The 18,592-nt window shown below is 44.9% G+C and overlaps 1 protein-coding gene across 2 annotated transcripts in view; it reads left to right on the top strand.

The window, feature by feature from the left end:
* The window catches only part of Ptprg (protein tyrosine phosphatase receptor type G), a 677,472-nt gene that overhangs the window by 546,071 nt on the left and 112,809 nt on the right, over nt 1-18,592 (top strand). For both annotated transcript variants that reach the window (XM_021204227.2, XM_021204228.2), the window contains exons 7-8: nt 1,045-1,202; nt 13,381-13,573. In XM_021204227.2, coding sequence (XP_021059886.1) covers nt 1,045-1,202; nt 13,381-13,573 — 351 coding nt within the window. The remainder of the gene's footprint in view (nt 1-1,044; nt 1,203-13,380; nt 13,574-18,592) is intronic.

Below are 18,592 nucleotides of genomic sequence, written 5' to 3' on the forward strand. Positions count from 1 at the left end.
GAGAGAGAGAGAGAGAGAGAGAGAGAGAGAGAGAGAGAGAGAGAGAGATCCTCCCTTTCTTTCTTCCTTCCAAGCCTCTTTCTATGGGCAGTATTTTTAAGATCAGAGGCTTGCCCTGTCAGGGTTCCTCTTGGAACTGGGTAGGTCTTGGATGAAACTACTTTTCCCTTTCTTCTGACCAAATCTCTGGCAGGCAAGGGAAGAAGGTTTATCTAGCTCACAGTTTGAAGGTACAGGGCATTCATTATATTAGGGACGGCGTTACAGTGGGGGCTGCTCACCGCTGTGGCGGTCATGAGATTGCTTGCTCGTGTCTTAGCTGACTAGGAAACAGGGATGGGCGAGATACCAACACTCAGCGGGCTTTCTTCTTTCACCTTTCCCTCCTTTTAATTCAGTACTGACCTCCAGCTACCCACATTTAGGGTAGGTAGGGTCTTCCCTTCCCTAGTCACACCTCTCTGGAAACACTCTCAGTGACACATCCAAAGGTGTGCCTCAGTAACAGCCCTAGGTGACTCTTACTTCAGTCAGGGTGACTGTGGACGCTAAGCGTTGTTCCTCCCTGAAATCATCATAAAGAGTGTGGTGGCCGGTTTGGGAAGTGAGCATCATATTAGCTCACTGGTGATTTGATGAGGTCTTTTGGTTTGTTTGTTTGTTTGTTTGTTTGCTGTAGCAGTTGTCTCATTCCGTTCCAAGCTTTCTGTACTCATTATCAGTTCATAGGGACTACACAGAGAAGGCCAGGCTGGTAAATAAAGCAAGATTGGGACGGGGTTTCCTGCAGGGCATGTCAGTCGTCACTGCCAGGGAGTTCTGACTCCTCGGAAGCAGGGAGGGACTGGGGAGCCTTGCTGATTGGGGAACCTTGCCTCTCCACCACACATCTGGGACTTGCTGCCTTGTTTTCTGAGGCCTTCCTGCCACCAGATGCCAGTGCATCTGAGGAAAGGCCTGGGCCGGGGACTGGGGTTTGAGCTGTGCGTCTGAGGCACGATATCGACATCCTCTGATGACCTCCTCACCTCTCTTCCCAAACAGAGAAGGAGACCTTCCTGGATCCTTTCATTCTCCGAGACCTCCTGCCCGCATCCCTCGGTAGTTACTACAGGTACACAGGCTCGTTGACGACACCGCCCTGTAGTGAAATCGTGGAGTGGATTGTCTTCCGGAGGCCTGTCCCCATCTCCTATCACCAGGTAAGCAGTCTGCTCCCGTTCGTGCTGTCTGTCTGTCTTGACTAGGTTGGCGTTGAGTATTTACTGTTGCTAGACATGGTTGGTATGGGTTTTTGTTTAGCTCTGCTTTTTATTGATTTCTTTACTGTTTCCAACATACAGTTTTAAATTCAAGAATAGCAGAATATAAAATAGGATTTCTCAGTGCTCTCTTCTGGGTATAACATAGCCAGTTCAATCAGGATCCCATAGCATCCATGGCTTCAAGCACTGTGCCTGCACTGACTAGGCCTATCAGCAGTCAGTCATGGATGTAGGAGAGGTTTAAAGGGTCCTGTCCCTCCTACTGAACCATTGGCTGCTGATGGATTCTAGAGATAGGGCAGTCTTTGTTTTTTTTTCCTAAGATCTATTTATTATTATACATAAGTACACTGTAGCTGTCTTCAGACACACCAGAAGAGGGCGTCAGATCGCATTAAAGGGTGGTTGTGACCCACCATGTGGTTGCTGGGATTTGAACTCAGGACCCTTGGAAGAGCAGTCAGTGTTCTTCCCCACTGAGCCATCTCGCCAGCCCCAAGGCAGTCTTTGTATTCAGCCCTGCAAGGATCCCACTAGGCTTAACAAACAGTTCCAAACCCATGGTCACAGAAACAGTCCTGGCTAAACTCAGTGGCTTTAAAGTAAATGGATAAAAAGAAAGGAATGTGGGAAAGGAATCTGTAGAGAGGAGAGAGAATACTAGGAATGTAAGTGATATTAGAGAGTATGCAGGGCTACAATATTCAGAATTCATATTATGCATGAATGAGCATGTCAAAGAACAAATTCTGTAAAACAGTTCTATAAACAATAAACTTTAGACTTGGAAAAAATATTTCTCAGATGCAGATTTCCTAAGTGAGAATTGCAGACATGAAGCGAGGCATTGCTTGGGATTTGGTCTTGAGGAAATAATAGCTAGTCCACAGTGGTAGCTTGTGTCTGAGGCATATCAGTTCCTCCTGTGTGATTCTCCAGTAATGGTCTTAGGTCAGTATTGTTTATACCCTATTTTATGGTAGCAATGAAGAGAATGTGGAGTGTAGGTGCCTTCAAGCCATGTGTCTATCTTCAGGATCATAGTCTGGGCACTCGTCCTACAACAGTTGAGTAAAGAGATCCGTATGCACAAAGTAGGACAAACCACCTCCCTGCCTGGGCTCTCCAACCCCACTCCTCCACACTGTCAGAATATTCAGTCAGTGTGAACCCCACTCCTCCCCTGAGTGCGACCGCCCGCGGCCACACTCAAACCGGGTACTCCTGAAAGGCAGGCTGGGGCTGAAAGAGATTAGATGGCGAACAAGGAGGGAAGGCTAAGACAACATAGCTGATCAAAGCCCCCAGGTTTACTAAGATTCTGAGCTTATATACAGGGAGGAGGCCCATCCAGCACCACTCCGTTCTTGATGCCCTTCGCCAGTTGAAGGTGATCTGCAGGATGCTGTCTGGGAAGGTCTCAAGGGTCTCAGCAGGTAGCGATAATGTTTTGGAGGAAAGCAGTGGCAGGTGTAGACAATAGAACCTGCTTTGTAAGTTGGAAGGTTCCATCCCAGGTGGTCCCATGCTTAGTGGCAACAAGGTCTGAATCAGCCTGCTTCAAGGCTGGGGGAGGCAACACTCCCCACTGTCAGAATATCCAGACAGTCAATGGGAAGGACAGAAGTTTCCCTTTGACGCAGTTCCTCAGGGTTTAGTCTGTGCTTGCCTGGATTCATTGCTCTGATCCTGGGAGGCAGGATGTGATGAGCAGAGGGCAGCAGACAAGAACAAGTGGGGACAGGACATCAAAGCAGTATTACTTGTGACCTCCCTGGGGCAAGTTTTGAAGAAGTTGCCATCCACTTGATCCTGTCTCCCATTTCTCAGTAGTGCCACCAGCTGGGACATGGTACATGCAAGCCTTCCAGGGCAGTGAATAACTAAGGCAACCGAGCTATTTCTGAACAGACTCCTTACATGTGTCAACCAGATCAGAGATGCAAAAGCATTAAGAGATGGATGCTGCCCTTGCATGGCCCACACAGGGCATAAGGGTATGGACGGAGGCATTGGATGCTGTACGGGGACCCGCAGTTTTCATCATAAGATCAGAAACCAAGTGTTTCTAACCCACTGCTGCCCTCCTTTCTTCTGGTTTGGGTCTGAGATGGTCTCCTTGAAAGGTAGGATGCAGGCCAGGCAGTTAATCCCAGGGAGAAACTGGTACAACTGGAGTGGGATTGGTACCCTGGCTGAGGAAAGTAGGCCACTTGTGGCCTGAGGGCCCTTCAGCTGCCCCCTAAGCAGTGACAGAATAAAGGAGCACTTTTTGGAAAGCACATGTTCTTTATCAAAAGTTCAGCCTACGGCCTGTAAAGGAGTTCAGTGAGAAAGCTGATTGCAGCTACGCGTAATGACGTGAGTTCAGTCCCCAGGGTCCACGTGATGAAAGGAGAGAAGCGATTCCCACACACTGTCCTCTGCCTTCCATGTGCACAGCCCTCCAGAGTAAACAAGTGAATGTCATCTTTAAAAAGACCTCAGCTTGTACTGGGAAAAAATAGTGAGAGGCCTTATGTGTAGGGCCAAGAACAATGGATAAGATAGAAAGATACGCGGAAGGAGCCACTAACCAGCACTGTCTGAAGTGAAGGACTCCTGTAAGGCTCTTCCCTACCCAGCCAACTTTACAGCTTTGGGCAGCAGTGGGGCAGAGGGGAGGGAAGGTTCTAGAATAGTGTGATAATACCACTACTTAACTAAGAACATAGGTAATAAAGCTTTGGTCTTGGGGAATAGTCCAGAGATTTTCCTAAAGCAAGGCAGAGGGTAGAGAATAGGGAGTAGATGGGCCAGATGCCTCTCTGTGTGGGCATTGTCTTGGCTATAGCAAACAGAGATGACCACTTCAGTACATCCAAGCAGACAGTGTACCTGGAGAAGCGATAGTCAGGGTGTTTCAAGGTGAGGCTGTGTGAGCCTTCCTGCACTGGACTGGCTTCTAACTAGACAGTGAAGCTTGGTGTTTCATCTGTCTTGGATGCAGAGGTCTCACCAATCAGGAAACTTCCTACATGGCTTTGGAACTGACCCTGTACTCTGGCAGAGCTCAGCTCCCTGCTTGTTTTGTTTGGTCTGGTTCCATGGTCCACTATGATTGTACTAGACCTAGTTGACCCTTGAGGTCAAGAGCTGACAATAGCTGGCTAAAGCCAGTTCTTCTATCAAGAAAGGATTCCTGAAGAAGTTTCTGAGAACTCAGCCAACCAAAGTTTGGCCTTGAGTCACGTGCCCATCCTTAAGTAAATCAGAAGAGATGCTGGGTAGTACCCCAAAGCATCCAGTGTTGACCTTTCCCGGGTTACATGGAGCAGGAGCTGTAGAAGGAGACCAGGCAGGGCAGCCCTTTATCCTCTGGGCAGAGCTAGGTGGCATGGTGCCAGGCTAACCTGAATTTTTCTGCTGAGAGCAGTCATTTTTCTTTGGGGATGTTTTTCTTTTTAATTCACACTCTGACAGAAAAGGTAGGGCTAGCAATTTGGTTCCTGAACAGGATCTGCCAGCTGTGAGGAGAAAAATGAAATAGAGATGAGTTTTCTTCCTAATGGTGAAGCCAACATTGTTTTGTTTTTAAAGAAATTAGTCCAAATATTTATTTCTGTAGGGTTGAGGAAAAAGTGTAGTTGATTTTCAAAAGGGTTCTTTTTGTTACTTAAGATAAATGGTTCTGTCTTCAAATATTTAAATGCTTGAGCTATTGAAAATAAGATTTGCCCACTTTTTTTTTCTTCTCACAGTGAGGGGTGGCCATTGGCGAGCTCAGGGATTTGAAGGCCATCAACATACTGTGTTGTTTTGGCAGCTACAGCTATCTAATAGACTCAAATAAAACACACACTTCCGGGGAGTGGATGTCTGCAGAAGTGTTTGTGGATTCCAAGCATTTTGACATTTGGAAACTGGAGCTTTTAGAAAGTGCTTTGTCATGCCTTTGTGCTTGTCAGAGCAAGGACAGGAGAAGAGGAATGCACGTGTTTGCCTTCCCCGGAAGGGACCGTGTTACCAAGACACAGAGAAAAAGAACCTCGGACTTGCTTTCTAATTCATTATAAGCTCCCTGCGGAGGGCTGCACCCTACATTTCTATCTATTCCCAGGAGAGGGACAGGTCCCTGTCCCTGTGGCTACACTGGCTCCCAGCTGGCCATCGTACAAAGGCCACAGTTGCATCACACGCCCACCCCGCCACACACAGACACCACACCCCAGGAGGAAAGTGTCCGTCCATGTATTAGTGCTTCAAAACTTCAGATTCCAGTGTTCTTTCTGAAGCTAGCAGAGCACACTGATTTCAGGGACGCAGGGGACAATTTGGAAAAGCCGAGTGGTTAGGAATTCCACAACTGCCTCTGTCCGAAAGAAAACAACCCAGTATTTCAGGTCCTGTTCCACTTTTTCTCAGAAGCCTCCCTCTCTTATCTTTTCTCTCATCAGTGTGGGCAAGCAGCGAGCAAGAGCTTTCTTTGTAAGATGTGCTGAGCAGCTGGGGAGATGGATTTCTTTAAAGGCGTTCAGAGCGCACAGCATGTTCTTAACTAACCTCTTTTACTCTTTCCTGTGAGTGGACAGTGGCATTCTAACCGGCTCTTACCCAGTGACCTTGGCCTCTCTCTTGTGTGACAATGTAGATTCAAATGTGTTTGGTTTGGGTGGAGCCTAGACACCTGGGCTGCCCAGTAGTCAGTATGGGTCAGGAGATTCCCGTCACCATCCATCCCATCGTAAATAGTAGGCAAAGCCAGGGGCCTGGGAAGAAGTGTGATTCAACAGTAAAAACGCTCGCTGCACAAGTGTGAGGACCAAAGTTTGCATCCCTGGAAACATAAAAATGCTGAGTGAGTGCAGTGGCCTGCTTGTAATTACCAACCATGCAAGGCTGGAACAGGTCATCCTCAGAGCAAGTTGGTCTTAAAACTAGCCATACTTGGAGTTTGATTAAAAGAGATTGGCCCAGTGAATATGATGCAAAGAGCTAGAGAATGATTGATGCCTGACATCAGCCTCAGAGTCTCGAGTGAGTGGGTATGCACGTGTGCATGCATGCGTGTGTGCACGCGCGCACACACACACACACACACACACACACACGGGTCAGGGGATAAGAGGAGAGAAAATGGGAAATAAAATGCTGCCATCCCCTTGTCATCTATACAGAATTGCAGCCTGGGTCTGGCAGCACCCGGGAATGGAATTAGTAGTGCCTGGAGTCCGGTGTCTGCAGTCTTTCCTTAAGCTTCCGTACACGTGTATATCTTGTTCAGCACTTTCTCCCGCGCTGAGTCCAGCAGGCATTATTCTAATGTGGATTCAGTTCATCCTGCGGAGAGTTTTACAAACGATGCTTCTTTGCCCATTGTCACCATTGGAGTGACACATATGCTGAGTGAGTGCAGTGGCCTGCTTGTAATTTGCCTACACATATGTCCCTGTACTAGATGAACAGGATTCCTAGTACCTGGGAAAGCCAGAATCTCCTTGAACTGGGGTTACATACTAGAATGAGACACTGGGTGTACTCGAATTTGAACTCAGGACCTCTGTAAGGGTAATGAGGGCTCTTAACCACTGAGCCATTTTTCCAGCCCTTTACCATGAGTATAATTTTTGGGTGTATGCTCTCTGCTATGCAGCAATATACAGATTTATGAATAAATCTAAATGTCTTAATTAGTCTTCTTTGAACATTTGGCTTTTTTTTCTTTTTAATCAGTGAGGTAGGTTGGAAAGGAAAGGTTTATCTGCATTGCCCTTCTTTGGTCTGTCTGTCATAGTAATTAAGCATGTCCTTGGAGTTAAAAGCTATGCTTTGGAGGCAGCCCGCCTTCAAACTGAGAGTTCTCTTCCTGCCCCCCTTCTCAGATAAGTTTCTTTACTTTGTCCTCTGTTTCCACATCATAAAATGATGAAGATAAAATAATAGAGGTGAAATGTGCAGACCTGTGCTTGACATGAGAGGGAGCAGCAGCTTGAGGATCATTAGTAGTCTTCCTGATTTCCTTATAAATTGATTACCGTATCCAAGTGGCAGCCCTATCCCATGGAAATAAAGCAAGCCATGTATCTTGTTTAAGTTCTAAAGTGGGCCTATTTAAAATATAAACAAGAACAGAAAACCAAATTTTAATATAGAATTTAATCCAGTAACCTGAAATATTATCCCAGTGTGTGTGAGCTAAGGGATGTGCATAGCTCCCGGCTGCTCATGTGGGCATCATGTTAAAGGTGTTCAGGCATCATGACAACTAGTATGTCAGTTACCCAGGAGCATCCTTTTCAACACCATGTGCTGCCCAAAGATGCCATCATTAGTTCAAAAGAGAGTGCTTTCCTAGTTAATTATCTGAAGTTGTTTTCTTTATGGAGAAGGCCTTTCTGTAATTGCCTCACTGTAAAAGTATCTGAGCCACAGGAAGGATGTGGCCTTGCATTTAGCTAGTGAGTCTCAGTATTTTTGCAGCGGTGGTTCAAAAGTACAACCTGAGCTGCTCAGGGCTATCGGGCATATAATATTTGATTGCCACTGTCTGCTCTATAATGAAGCAACAAGGCAGGGCCCACCCTCTTCCCTGGGTTTCAGTTGTGTTAACCATGGACTGTGCTTGTTTTGAATCTCTGCTGTACACCCGCCCCTTCAAATACTGCTCTGACCAGTGTCTAATGGCTCTTATTTCTATTACTTTCTATTCTCACTAATCTCTCCCCTTCAGCTTCATGCCCCCCTCCCCACATCTTGTGGACCAAGAGCCCTGGCTGCACACACATGGAATGAATAGATTTCAACTTCCCTTTGATTCAAACTGACAGATTAAAAACTAATTATTCTCTGAAATACTTTTATAATAAAAACGAAGCTGAAATGATTTATATACACCTCCAGCCAACACATTTGCGATTCAAGGTTAAAATTGTTCTTGTAGCAGTACCAGTTAAAATGCAATTATAGTTCCCCAAGCAGGGATAAAAGAAAGAAGTATTTTACACACTCACTTCAAAAGTTAAAAAGTCAGTTTGATATTATAGAAATAAAAACTTTCATTTATTTTTACTAAACGATAAAGACTTCATTAGTTATATTAAAGGTAAGATAATCCCAACCTCCTCCTGAAAATGGCTCAGGTGAATAGAAGTGAGGGCTTTGCGATGTGGAGAGTATTTTCCTTCTTGGCTGCCATCTTGTTCATGCCACCCAGTTGGCCCTATGTGGTTTCCTTTCAGAACACAAAAGAGAACAGATAGATGATGTTGGGTTCCCTGACTGAATTGGCCTTGGACTTAGTAAACAGGAATTGCTGGGAACGTATTGGTACTACCCTCACTGGCTTCTCATTGGCTGAATCATGCTATGGGCCTGTTGAGTGTGACATGTATGACTGAGAGAAACTGAGTCACTCAGTCATGGCTTTCTGATCCTTACTTCGCCTTTTATGACCTTGGGACAGCTGTAATATCTCAAGGACCAGCTTCCTTATTGGTTTCAGTAACACTCAGACTATGAACAATGGCCATACTCCCAACCTTACAGGGACCTCTCTGATGACTAAATCACCAAGCACATGTTCCTTTTTGTGTGGTCCTTTACATATCGTAAGAGCTTAGGGAGTCTTAGCTGCTGGTGTCAGTGCTGTCTTAGTTACTGTCTTGTTGCAGTGGAGAGATGCCATGACCTATGTAAGTAACTTACACAAAGAAAGTACTTAATTGTAGGCCTGCAGTTTGAGAGGCTTAGTCTATGATCATCATGGGAGGGAGCATGGCAGCAGACAGACAGGCCTGGTGCTGAAGCATAGCACAGGAAGTGCTAGAGACACTGGACCTCGAGGTAGCTTGTGAAAACCTCCAAGCCCACCTCAAATGATGCAGCTCCTCTAACAAGGCCACACCTCCTAACCTTCCCAAACAGTCTACCAACTGAAAACCGAACATTCAAATATGAGCCTATGGGGGCCATTCTTAGTCAAACTACCACAATATTATAGCAATATTGTTAATTATTAATATTTTTTAGGCCAAAGGTGAATTTAAAAGCAATCTTTTTAGGTGTTTAATGAACTACCTTGTATAAATTAAGTTTTATAAAATAAAGAATACATAAGCTATATTCCATTGCTATAATCAGATACTATAGCTATCATTAGCTACAGTCCTTAGAAAATAAAATAATTATAGTGATAACAATATTTATTGAATATTTTCTTCTGTCAGAAACCATTTCAAGCACTTTATATAGAGAAACCCATTAATGAGGAAAACCACATGACATGAATAACATTGTTATCTCTGTTGTACTGTAAAGACTCGGAAGTACAGAATGCTTGGGGAAGAGGCAAGACAGGTTGTTCAGTGAAATGCTTGAAAGCATGAAGACCTAAATTTGGATCCCCCAGTAACCTTTCAGGAAGCCAGATACAGCACAGCAAGCAGCACATGCTTGTGATCCCAGCACCGAGGAGGCAGAGACAGGATTGCTAAGCATTGTTTGCCATCCAGTCTAGCGGAATTGGTGGCCTCCAGGCTTTAGAGATGCTATCTCAAAGAACGAAGTGGAGAATGGTCAAAGAAGGCTCCTGACATCAACCACTGGCCTCTGCCTTCACCTGCATGCAGATACACGTGCACATACGTTTATACATACACATATGCACACAAACAAAGGGAGAGAATGTAAGATATCCATGATCACACCTTTGTCAGACAAGCTCTGAAAACAGAAGTTTCAAGTATTAAGAATGGAAGCTTTAAAAATGGAAAATGGGGCACAGGCCTGATCCCTGGCACACCCTCACCCACATTAAGAGTGAGAGATTGAGGTTGTATGGACCCAGAGGTGTACGTTGATCAAGTGTACAACTGTTTTACTTAAGATTTATTTTTAGTTTATATGTATGAATGTTTTGTCTGCATGTATGTATTTGTACCACATTTATTCCTGGTGCTCATAGAGGCCAGAAGAAGCTGGGTCTTACGAGACTCCATCATAGATGGTTGTGAGCTTACATGTGTGTGCTGGGGTCTGAACCTGCGTCTTCTGCAAGGATAGCCAGTGTCATGACTGCTGAGCCATCTCTCCAGAGCCCCATTGTACATTTTTAAAGGATCACTATTTCAGTTCTAACCAGATCTAGAAAGTTCCAACAAATCAAGCATCACACATGTGCACTGGTCCAAGGCCAAGAGAAACATGTCCTCTGGCTTTTACATGTCCCCTGGCTTTGGTGTAACTAGAGACTGTTATGTCATCCAGCTCCATATCATCTGGCCTTTTGGCTTCCCCTGGACAATCTAAAATACATGTGAAGGATGGGTCAGTTGAGTTCTAGCCCAGGTGATTTCTTTCTCTCCTGGCAAAGTGAAACATGCAGACTTTCCCCCAATCCAAAAATTAGGGAGGTTTTTACTCGGTCACCAACTGTGGCCATTACCAAAAGGATGGACCACCAGCAATTTCCATTCCTTTCAGAGGAAAGACAGCTTTTAACAAATGCCTCCAACCTACTAAAGGCATTTGATAAGCCTGCTACGCCTGTCCTCTTGCGTGAACCCTTTTGTGTGACTGTCAAGCGAAGCTATGATCCAGTTGACAATATAATATCACCTAGGTCATCAGTTCACTCCACGCCGTCACAGCCTTCCTTCAATGTCTGCCAGGAGAGCTGAGTTAATGGCAGGGAAGAATCTTGAGCTCTTAAGCCATAGCATGTCATTAAGCTGTAAGAGCAATTTAAACGGAGGCACTTCTGCGTTTAATTCATAACCTGCCTCTTTTTACAGTTGTGTGACTAATTCTGTCCCCGAAGCTTCAGAAGTAAACTTTCTAGAAGGAAGTACTAGCCAAGAAGGAAACACATACTCTAGAGAACAAACAAGGTGTGGCGCTGTGTGGCTGAAAGTCTCCTAGGTTCTTTTCTTTTGTCTCCTCAAAGCTTAATGCTCTTCTCAACAGACAACTGTCTCTTCCACACTGCCTGTCTGACTTGGTGTGAGAGCCCAGTTCATGTTTAAAAAGAAAAAAGTCAAGAATCCAAAACCACCCTGAGCATGAAGAGTCCATGCCTTTATCTAACTCGTATCTCTATGAGTTGAATTTAAGCCACATTCCTGTTATTTGGCCTTCTCTGGACATGGAGTGGAGCTGGTTAACATCCTCTGCATGCAAGGGTCTTTAGTCAAATTGTGCAATACTCACTCTTTATTCAGGTTGAACAGCTCTACTTCCTCTGGCCTTTCCTCACGGGACTGATCCTCCAGTTTTTTCATCGTTAGGATTAGTCTGAACCTGGAGCTTTGTTAATTCCATTTATAAAGTTTTAGGAAGTCATTTTCTCTGAGAAAATCAGAAACCCATGCGTTCCTTCCTCCCTTCTTTGTGTGTATATGTGTGTGTGTTTTTATGTGTGTTTGTGTCTGTGTGTATTTGTGTGTATATGTGTGTATGTATTTGTGTGTGTGTGTGTGTGTGTGTGTGTGTGTCTGTGTGTCTGTGTGTATGTGTCTGTGTATCTGTGTGTGTCTGATTTGGGTCATCCTGTCAAGCCTGTGGCATCATTGGCTGGGGGGTTTCAGCCTCTTTGTTTGCAGTGTAATGACTCACACCTCCATAGGATAGAGTCTAGTGAATGGTTGGTTGGCTGCAGTCTCTCTAGAGTGCCTCCCTTCCTCAGCGAAGGAAACAGAAGCTTTCGATTGTCAGCAGCTGGTCATTGTCTGGGTTGGTCTCTGAGCTAAGAGTGCTCAGCCCAGGCTCATAGATGACCCCGTTCTCAGAATCTACAAAACTCCCGAGAGCATTAATAGTTTTATTCTTGTATGTATTTATTATTTATATAATGTGTATGGGTGTTTTGCTTCCATGTGTCAGTGCAACCTGTACATGTGATGCCTGCAGAGTACAGACCCTCTGGAACTGGAGTTACAGGCAGTTCTTATGTGACCTGTGAGTGCTAGGAATTGAACTAGGGTCCTGTAGAAAAGCATCTAGTGCTCTGAATGACAGCATCTCTCGAACCCATGATAGTTAAAAAAAAAATTACATACTAGTATTGATTGCCAACCACCTGGCTCCCTGAAACAGGCAGCAGCTTCTGGCCCTCTGCTTATCGCCTTTCGTTGTGACAAGATTATCTTTGTGGTCTGATGAGAGCAATTGTGACAGCCAGTCAATGCTCTATCCTTGTGAATAGAACAATGACCTTTCTTGATGCAGTGATTTTGATGGTCAGGATATGGTTGTGGGATGCTGAAGTGTTCTTCTTTGCTTTTCTTAAAAAGTTTCATCAGTGTTCTGTGGAAGATGTTTTTTCATCCTGATCATGGCAATAGCTGATCTTTGTTAAATGTCTATTGTGTTCTGGGTGACCCACATAGATTTCATCTTTTCAGGAATCCTAGACAATAGAGCCCATATTTACAGTCGTTTTACTGATAAGGAAGCTTGAGTTTTTAGAGGGCTTGAGTAATTTGTCTGTGACTAGCCATCTGGTGAATTTACAACTGGGCAATTGAACTTAGCCACACATTTAGCATTGAGCATCTTCATAACTTGGTTGAATTTGATTTGTAGTATGTCCACAGAGGCTGTGAGTAAAAAAGAATTAAATTTCTACTACTCTTGTTAGTGTGAACTTTGAATGCTATACAAGGAGAAAGTGTCCTGTCACAAATCTTGTTGTTCAAAATCTCATCAGGTGAGCACTATTACAATGACCCCCATTTTATATAAGGAGAGTGGAGCAGCCGCTAGAAGTTCAGGGCAGCATGCATAGGACTCGTTCATACCTAGGCACTTCACCTCCAGGATTCACCACGAGTCTGTGCTCTTTCCCGTAGTATAAAGGTATTGCTGGAGAAATCTGCAGACAGCACAGAGGGCTGAGGGACCTTACCCTCAGTTGAGAACAGCCCCATTAGCAGCCAAGACAGAGAGTTCGGCCACTGGTGCTGATTCCAGAAGGTTTGTGTGTGTGTGTGTGTGTGTGTGTGTGTGTGTGTGTGTGTGTGTGTGTGTGCCTCCCACCAGCTTTGGCCTAGCCGCCTCTGATCTGATCACCCCATATCCTTTGCATCACAGAGCCTTACTAATTGAAATTTCCTCCTTTTCCCTCTGGTTCTTTGTTCAGCTTGAGGCTTTTTATTCGATCTTCACCACGGAGCAGCAAGACCATGTCAAGTCAGTGGAGTACCTGAGAAATAACTTCCGACCACAACAGGCTCTGAATGACAGAGTGGTGTCAAAGTCTGCTGTGCGGGACGCCTGGAACCATGACCTGGCAGACTTCTTGGACAACCCTCTAGGAACAGAAGCCTCTAAAGGTAAATTTTGATTGAGTGCTCCAGCCTGAAGAAGGGAGGTTCTTTTTTTTTTTCTTTCTTCAAGACAGGGTTTCTCTGTATAGCCCTGGCTGTCCTGGAACTCACTTTGTAGACCAGGCTGGCCTCGAACTCAGAAATCCGCCTGCCTCTGCCTCTGCCTCCCGAGTGCTGGGATTAAAGGCGTGTGCCACCATGCCCGGCTCAGAAGGGAGGTTCTTTATCACAAATGCTTTTACATTATAAAGAGAATTTTGTTCTTAGCACTCACATAAAATCCAGACTTGGCAGCGTGCAGCTATAAGCTAGTTCTGGGAGTAGATTTGGCCTACGGAGACATGTAGAGTGTCCAGAGCTCACTGAGCAGCTAGTATTTCCTAGTCAGTGAGCTCCAGGCTCAGGGAAAGACCCTATCTCAAAAACTAAGGTAGAGAAAAATTGAAGGAGACACCTTTTGTCAACCCCTACACACACACACATACACANACACACAGATACACATATACACACATACACACATAGACACACATACACACAGATACACATATATACACATACACAGATACACACAGAGACATATAGATACACATATACACACATACACACAGATACACACACAGACATATAGATACACAGACAGATAGACACAGAGATACACACAGATACACAGACAGACACACACATACACAGATATACAGACAAACAGATAGATACAAAGATACATAGACACACATACATACACACAGATACAGACAGATAGACATACAGATACACAGGCATGCACACAGACACACACAGGTAAACACACAGAGAGAGAGAAATTTGAAGAAATAGTTCACAGTCAGCCAAAAATTAGGACTTGGTGTTAAGAACATATGTTTCTCTGCTAAAAGAAATTTGTCTAGACAATAAATAGAAATGATGTGCGAATAACTTTGGTTAGATTTACTTAAAATTGCCCTTTTGACTAGCAGGAATAGATCAGTCATTCTCTCTATTTTTATTCTATACTTCCAAATGAATTAATAATGTCTAAATGAAACTCTTGTTAAATCAAACTCTTGTCTTACTTGTGTGTTTTATGTTGTTTGTTTTTGAAGCAGGATCTCTTGTAGTCAAGGCCGGCCTCAAGTTTGCAAAGCAGGCAGAGATGACCTTGAACTCGCCATCTTCCTGTCTCTGCCTCCTGAGGGCTGAGATTATAAGCCACCACGCTTTCAGTTTATGCAGGGCTGGAGAGGGAGCTCAAGGCATTGTGCATGTTGGGTTGAAGCACACTACAGCTGGGCCACATCCCCACTCCTGCCCTACCTGTCAGGCATTTCCTTGAACTGAAACCCCAGCATCTTTGAAGTCCATGAAGCATGTAGCCTTCCTGCTTGCTCCCATCCTAAGCCAGGGGTGCGATGTAGCTTTGAACGGCCCCCAGAAACCACTAGCTTCTTACACCATTGAAGAGGTGGTCTTAGTAACTGGTAAGGATGTGTACATCACTTGCTGACATCTTACATCTCTGCTTTCTTATGTGAAATGTACATGTGTTCCTCTCCCGGAGCCTTCCTCTTTCTCTCAGCCTTATTATAATGGTGGCTTGCTTCTTAGGAAGCACATGGAGAAATATGTCTGGTCAAAGCCCTAGTCCTAGAAGTGGTGAAGGGGGCAACAAAATATTTGTGCTGGTGTGAGGACATGACTGTTTCCCAGCTAAGTGTCCTGGGAGAGCTCATGTGCTTCGTTGGCAAGAAAAGCAGACTGCTCTCTGTGGTGTGGAAAGTAGCATGGAAGTTTGTTCTAAGAATGTCCCCAGGACCATTATTAGTACATGAGCTTGGCGGGTCCACGCATGAGATTATAGTCCACAAACTCCTGTACTTGTTGACACTAATAAGCCTGTTTTCTAAGTTCCTAAACCAACCAAGGACCTGAAGATGGCTGTGACCCTGGAACAAGTCCCTGATGTCCGCCTTTAGCACAGCATTGTGGGGGTAGGAGCAGGAAGGAGGAAGAATGTCTGTCTGTGGTTTATTAGACGCTGATCTGGCCAGGGGTCCCCACGAAAGGCTTGCATCTCTAGCTACTGACAGTAGCAGGACAATTTAGATGCCCGCAAACCCATGAGATGCCTCAGGCTGGGTTGTCATTGAAAAGTCTTCACATGGTCTAACTTTTTAAACTTAGCTAAAAATAACTGAACTTGAAGGCTTTTCCACAGGGAACTTTGGGAAAGGAGACCACTCCTGGGCTCACTCTTGGTGAGAAGTCTGTACAGAGGTCCTGCAAGGGATGGGAAAATTGGATCAAGAGGCACACACAGTCTGCTACCTCAGAACTGTTGAGAACAGGGCAGGAGGTCTTCCCTGGACACTGTGCTGAGCGTGTAAGTGAGAGACCGATGACCTATGCAGAGAGATTGTGTGGCTGCCATTACTGAAGAAAGTTGGAGGGTGGTGGTCCATTTACTTGTCAAAGTAAACAAGGTCCTCCACTGACTGTGGCCAACACCTTAAATGTAGGATGTGGACAGTCAGTTCCTCGTTCTCCAAAGCCCACTGCAAATATCATGTCCATTGTTAACTCTTACAATGTGTAAATATTTAAAGGATTTCTGATATTTTTAGAGTGGCCATAGTGAGAGAGGAAACAAGAGAGGGAGGGGAGGGGCGTAGGGAGATCTGCAATCCTATGTGGGTTTTCAGCATTACAGAAGAGTGAGGTTCTTCTGTTTCCCATCTGAGTGTCTGGTAACCTAGGCTGTACAGAACACTTGTCATAGGCAGGGATCTGAGTCCATAGGGCTTCCGTTGAAATTTACAAGTTCTGGTATCAGAGATCAAAGCAGGGGACCAGGGACACAGGGACGATGGTGGATATGGAGACTGCTGACTAAGGAAGCCACCCCTGGGAATGTAAGTGGACTAGTAAGAGGGGACAGCAATGGGACCCCAAAGTGCTACCCCCCCATTGTCATGGCCCCCTTTGTGTCATTACATATCCCCCACCTGTCTTCCCCATTCAGAAATGTGGCTTTCTTCGCACAGGTTCAGCTGTGTCCCATGTGAGTCCAGTGGGGAGACGTCTCCAGCCTTCCCGCCTGCTGACTTCCTTCCTGTGTTAGTCACTCTGTCTCTCTGTCCATGCCCCTCCCTCCTGCTGCATTCTCACTGAATACAGAGGGCCTAAAAGTGAAGTATGTGTACCCTATAGGCCATCGCCTCTAAGAAGGGAGAACTTAAGTCCCAGATCTACTTGTACACCATCCTTATAAGGGAGAGGAGAGGGAGGGTCCTGTCCCCTCTCAGGCGGTACAAGTGGCTCTTCCCTAATTAATGAGTTCTCTGGGAGGAGTTTGTGACCACTGAGGAAAGCCCCCCACCCATACACACACTTGCATTTCATAGACCTCTTTAATTTGAAGTCTAAAGCAGCATATTTTGACATAGTAGCCCTGAAATCACTGTAAATACTGTTTATACACATCCGGAGAAATACCTTTGTAATACACGCACAGTACGATACATCTCCACAAACTAAATACAGCTGAGTAATAAGGATTTGGATCAAGGAGCTAACATCCCCACTATCCCAGGATGGTCCCCACCCCCTTTTAGATCTGCGTTCCCATGGTCACCACTGCCACAAAGTGGCTTTGTTCTGGTGTGCTGTGGAGTCAGCCAGCTAGCCATCTTTAGTGTCTTTACTCCACTCTGATAATTGGAAGTGTTTCATGGAACAGTTTGTTCATTTTTAGGACTACATTTCATGTATGACTATTCCAGAAAATATGTACTGTATACGTATTGTATTGAATTTGTGATTCATTGTGTGATCCATTTCTAAATTTTAATGAGTAAAAATTCTTGGTCGTGCTTCTTAATGGCAGTATGTAAGTAGACACTGTCTACTGGAGAAATGTTTAGTTTTGCTTAGACATTATCAGTTTCCTAGAATGATGGTATTCCTTTTTCCTCTTCTGCCCACTATGTATGAATGATGCTGGAGATGAAATCCAGAGCCCCACACATGCTAAGTAAGTTCTCTGCTGCTGAGCCTCACCTCAGCACTCCATTCCCCCACCCCCACCCCAATATTTAAAAAAAAAAAATCTGGGCTTGGTTTGTGCATCAACCCTACCACTGCAAATGTACCATTTGGTTATCTTCAGAGGACTCATAGTTGCAGGACAATCACTGCAGTAGAACATTCCCTTCACCATGGAGACACTTCTCTTCCCATCCGCAACCCAGGCATCTGTAGTGTTTCCCTCTCTCCTATGGTGTCTGGATGGGGATTTATCTCTGCTCCAACAGCCATCTCTTGATGATTCTTTTTTATTGCTGAGTTGACTCTCTCTCTCTATTTTTTTTTTTTTTGCTTGTTAAGTGTGTGTGTATGTATGTGCTCATGTCTGCTTGCCTGTATATGTACAATGTGTATGCAGGTGACCACAGAGCCCAGAGGAGAGCATCAGGTCCTCTAGAACTGGAGTTGACGATGGTTATGAGCCACCATGTTGGTGCTGGGAATTGGATCTGGATCCCTTCCGAGATCAGCAGGTGCTCTTGACCACTGAACCATCTCTCCTGGCCCTTTGTTTTTAATAAGAGCTTTATTGAGATTTAATTAATATACCATAAGGTTTATTACCATTAAGTGTCCACATCAGTGGCTTTGGCATGGTCAGCAAGTGGTACGACCATCTGTCTGCTTCTAGAGCACTTCCATTGTTCTAAAACGACCTGCACCACCTTTACCCAGTCCCTTTCTGTAGTTGCCCCACCCACTTGTTCTTTCCCCCTGCTAACCACAAATTTACTTTCTGTCTGTCTAGATGGACTTATTCTGTACATTTCATATTCTGGACATTTCATATCACAGGGCATCTCTGGCTTCTTCCACTTTTCATAATATGCATGGGATCATGAATCAGAAATAAATGCTGTTATGTGGTCAAATATTATAGCACCATGTCGGTGTACTACAGTTTGTATATTCAGCCATTGCTTCCTGGGCATTTGGAGTGTT

The sequence above is a fragment of the Mus pahari genome, chromosome 8, assembly GCF_900095145.1.
Source record: "Mus pahari chromosome 8, PAHARI_EIJ_v1.1, whole genome shotgun sequence".
Lineage (NCBI taxonomy): Eukaryota > Metazoa > Chordata > Mammalia > Rodentia > Muridae > Mus > Mus pahari.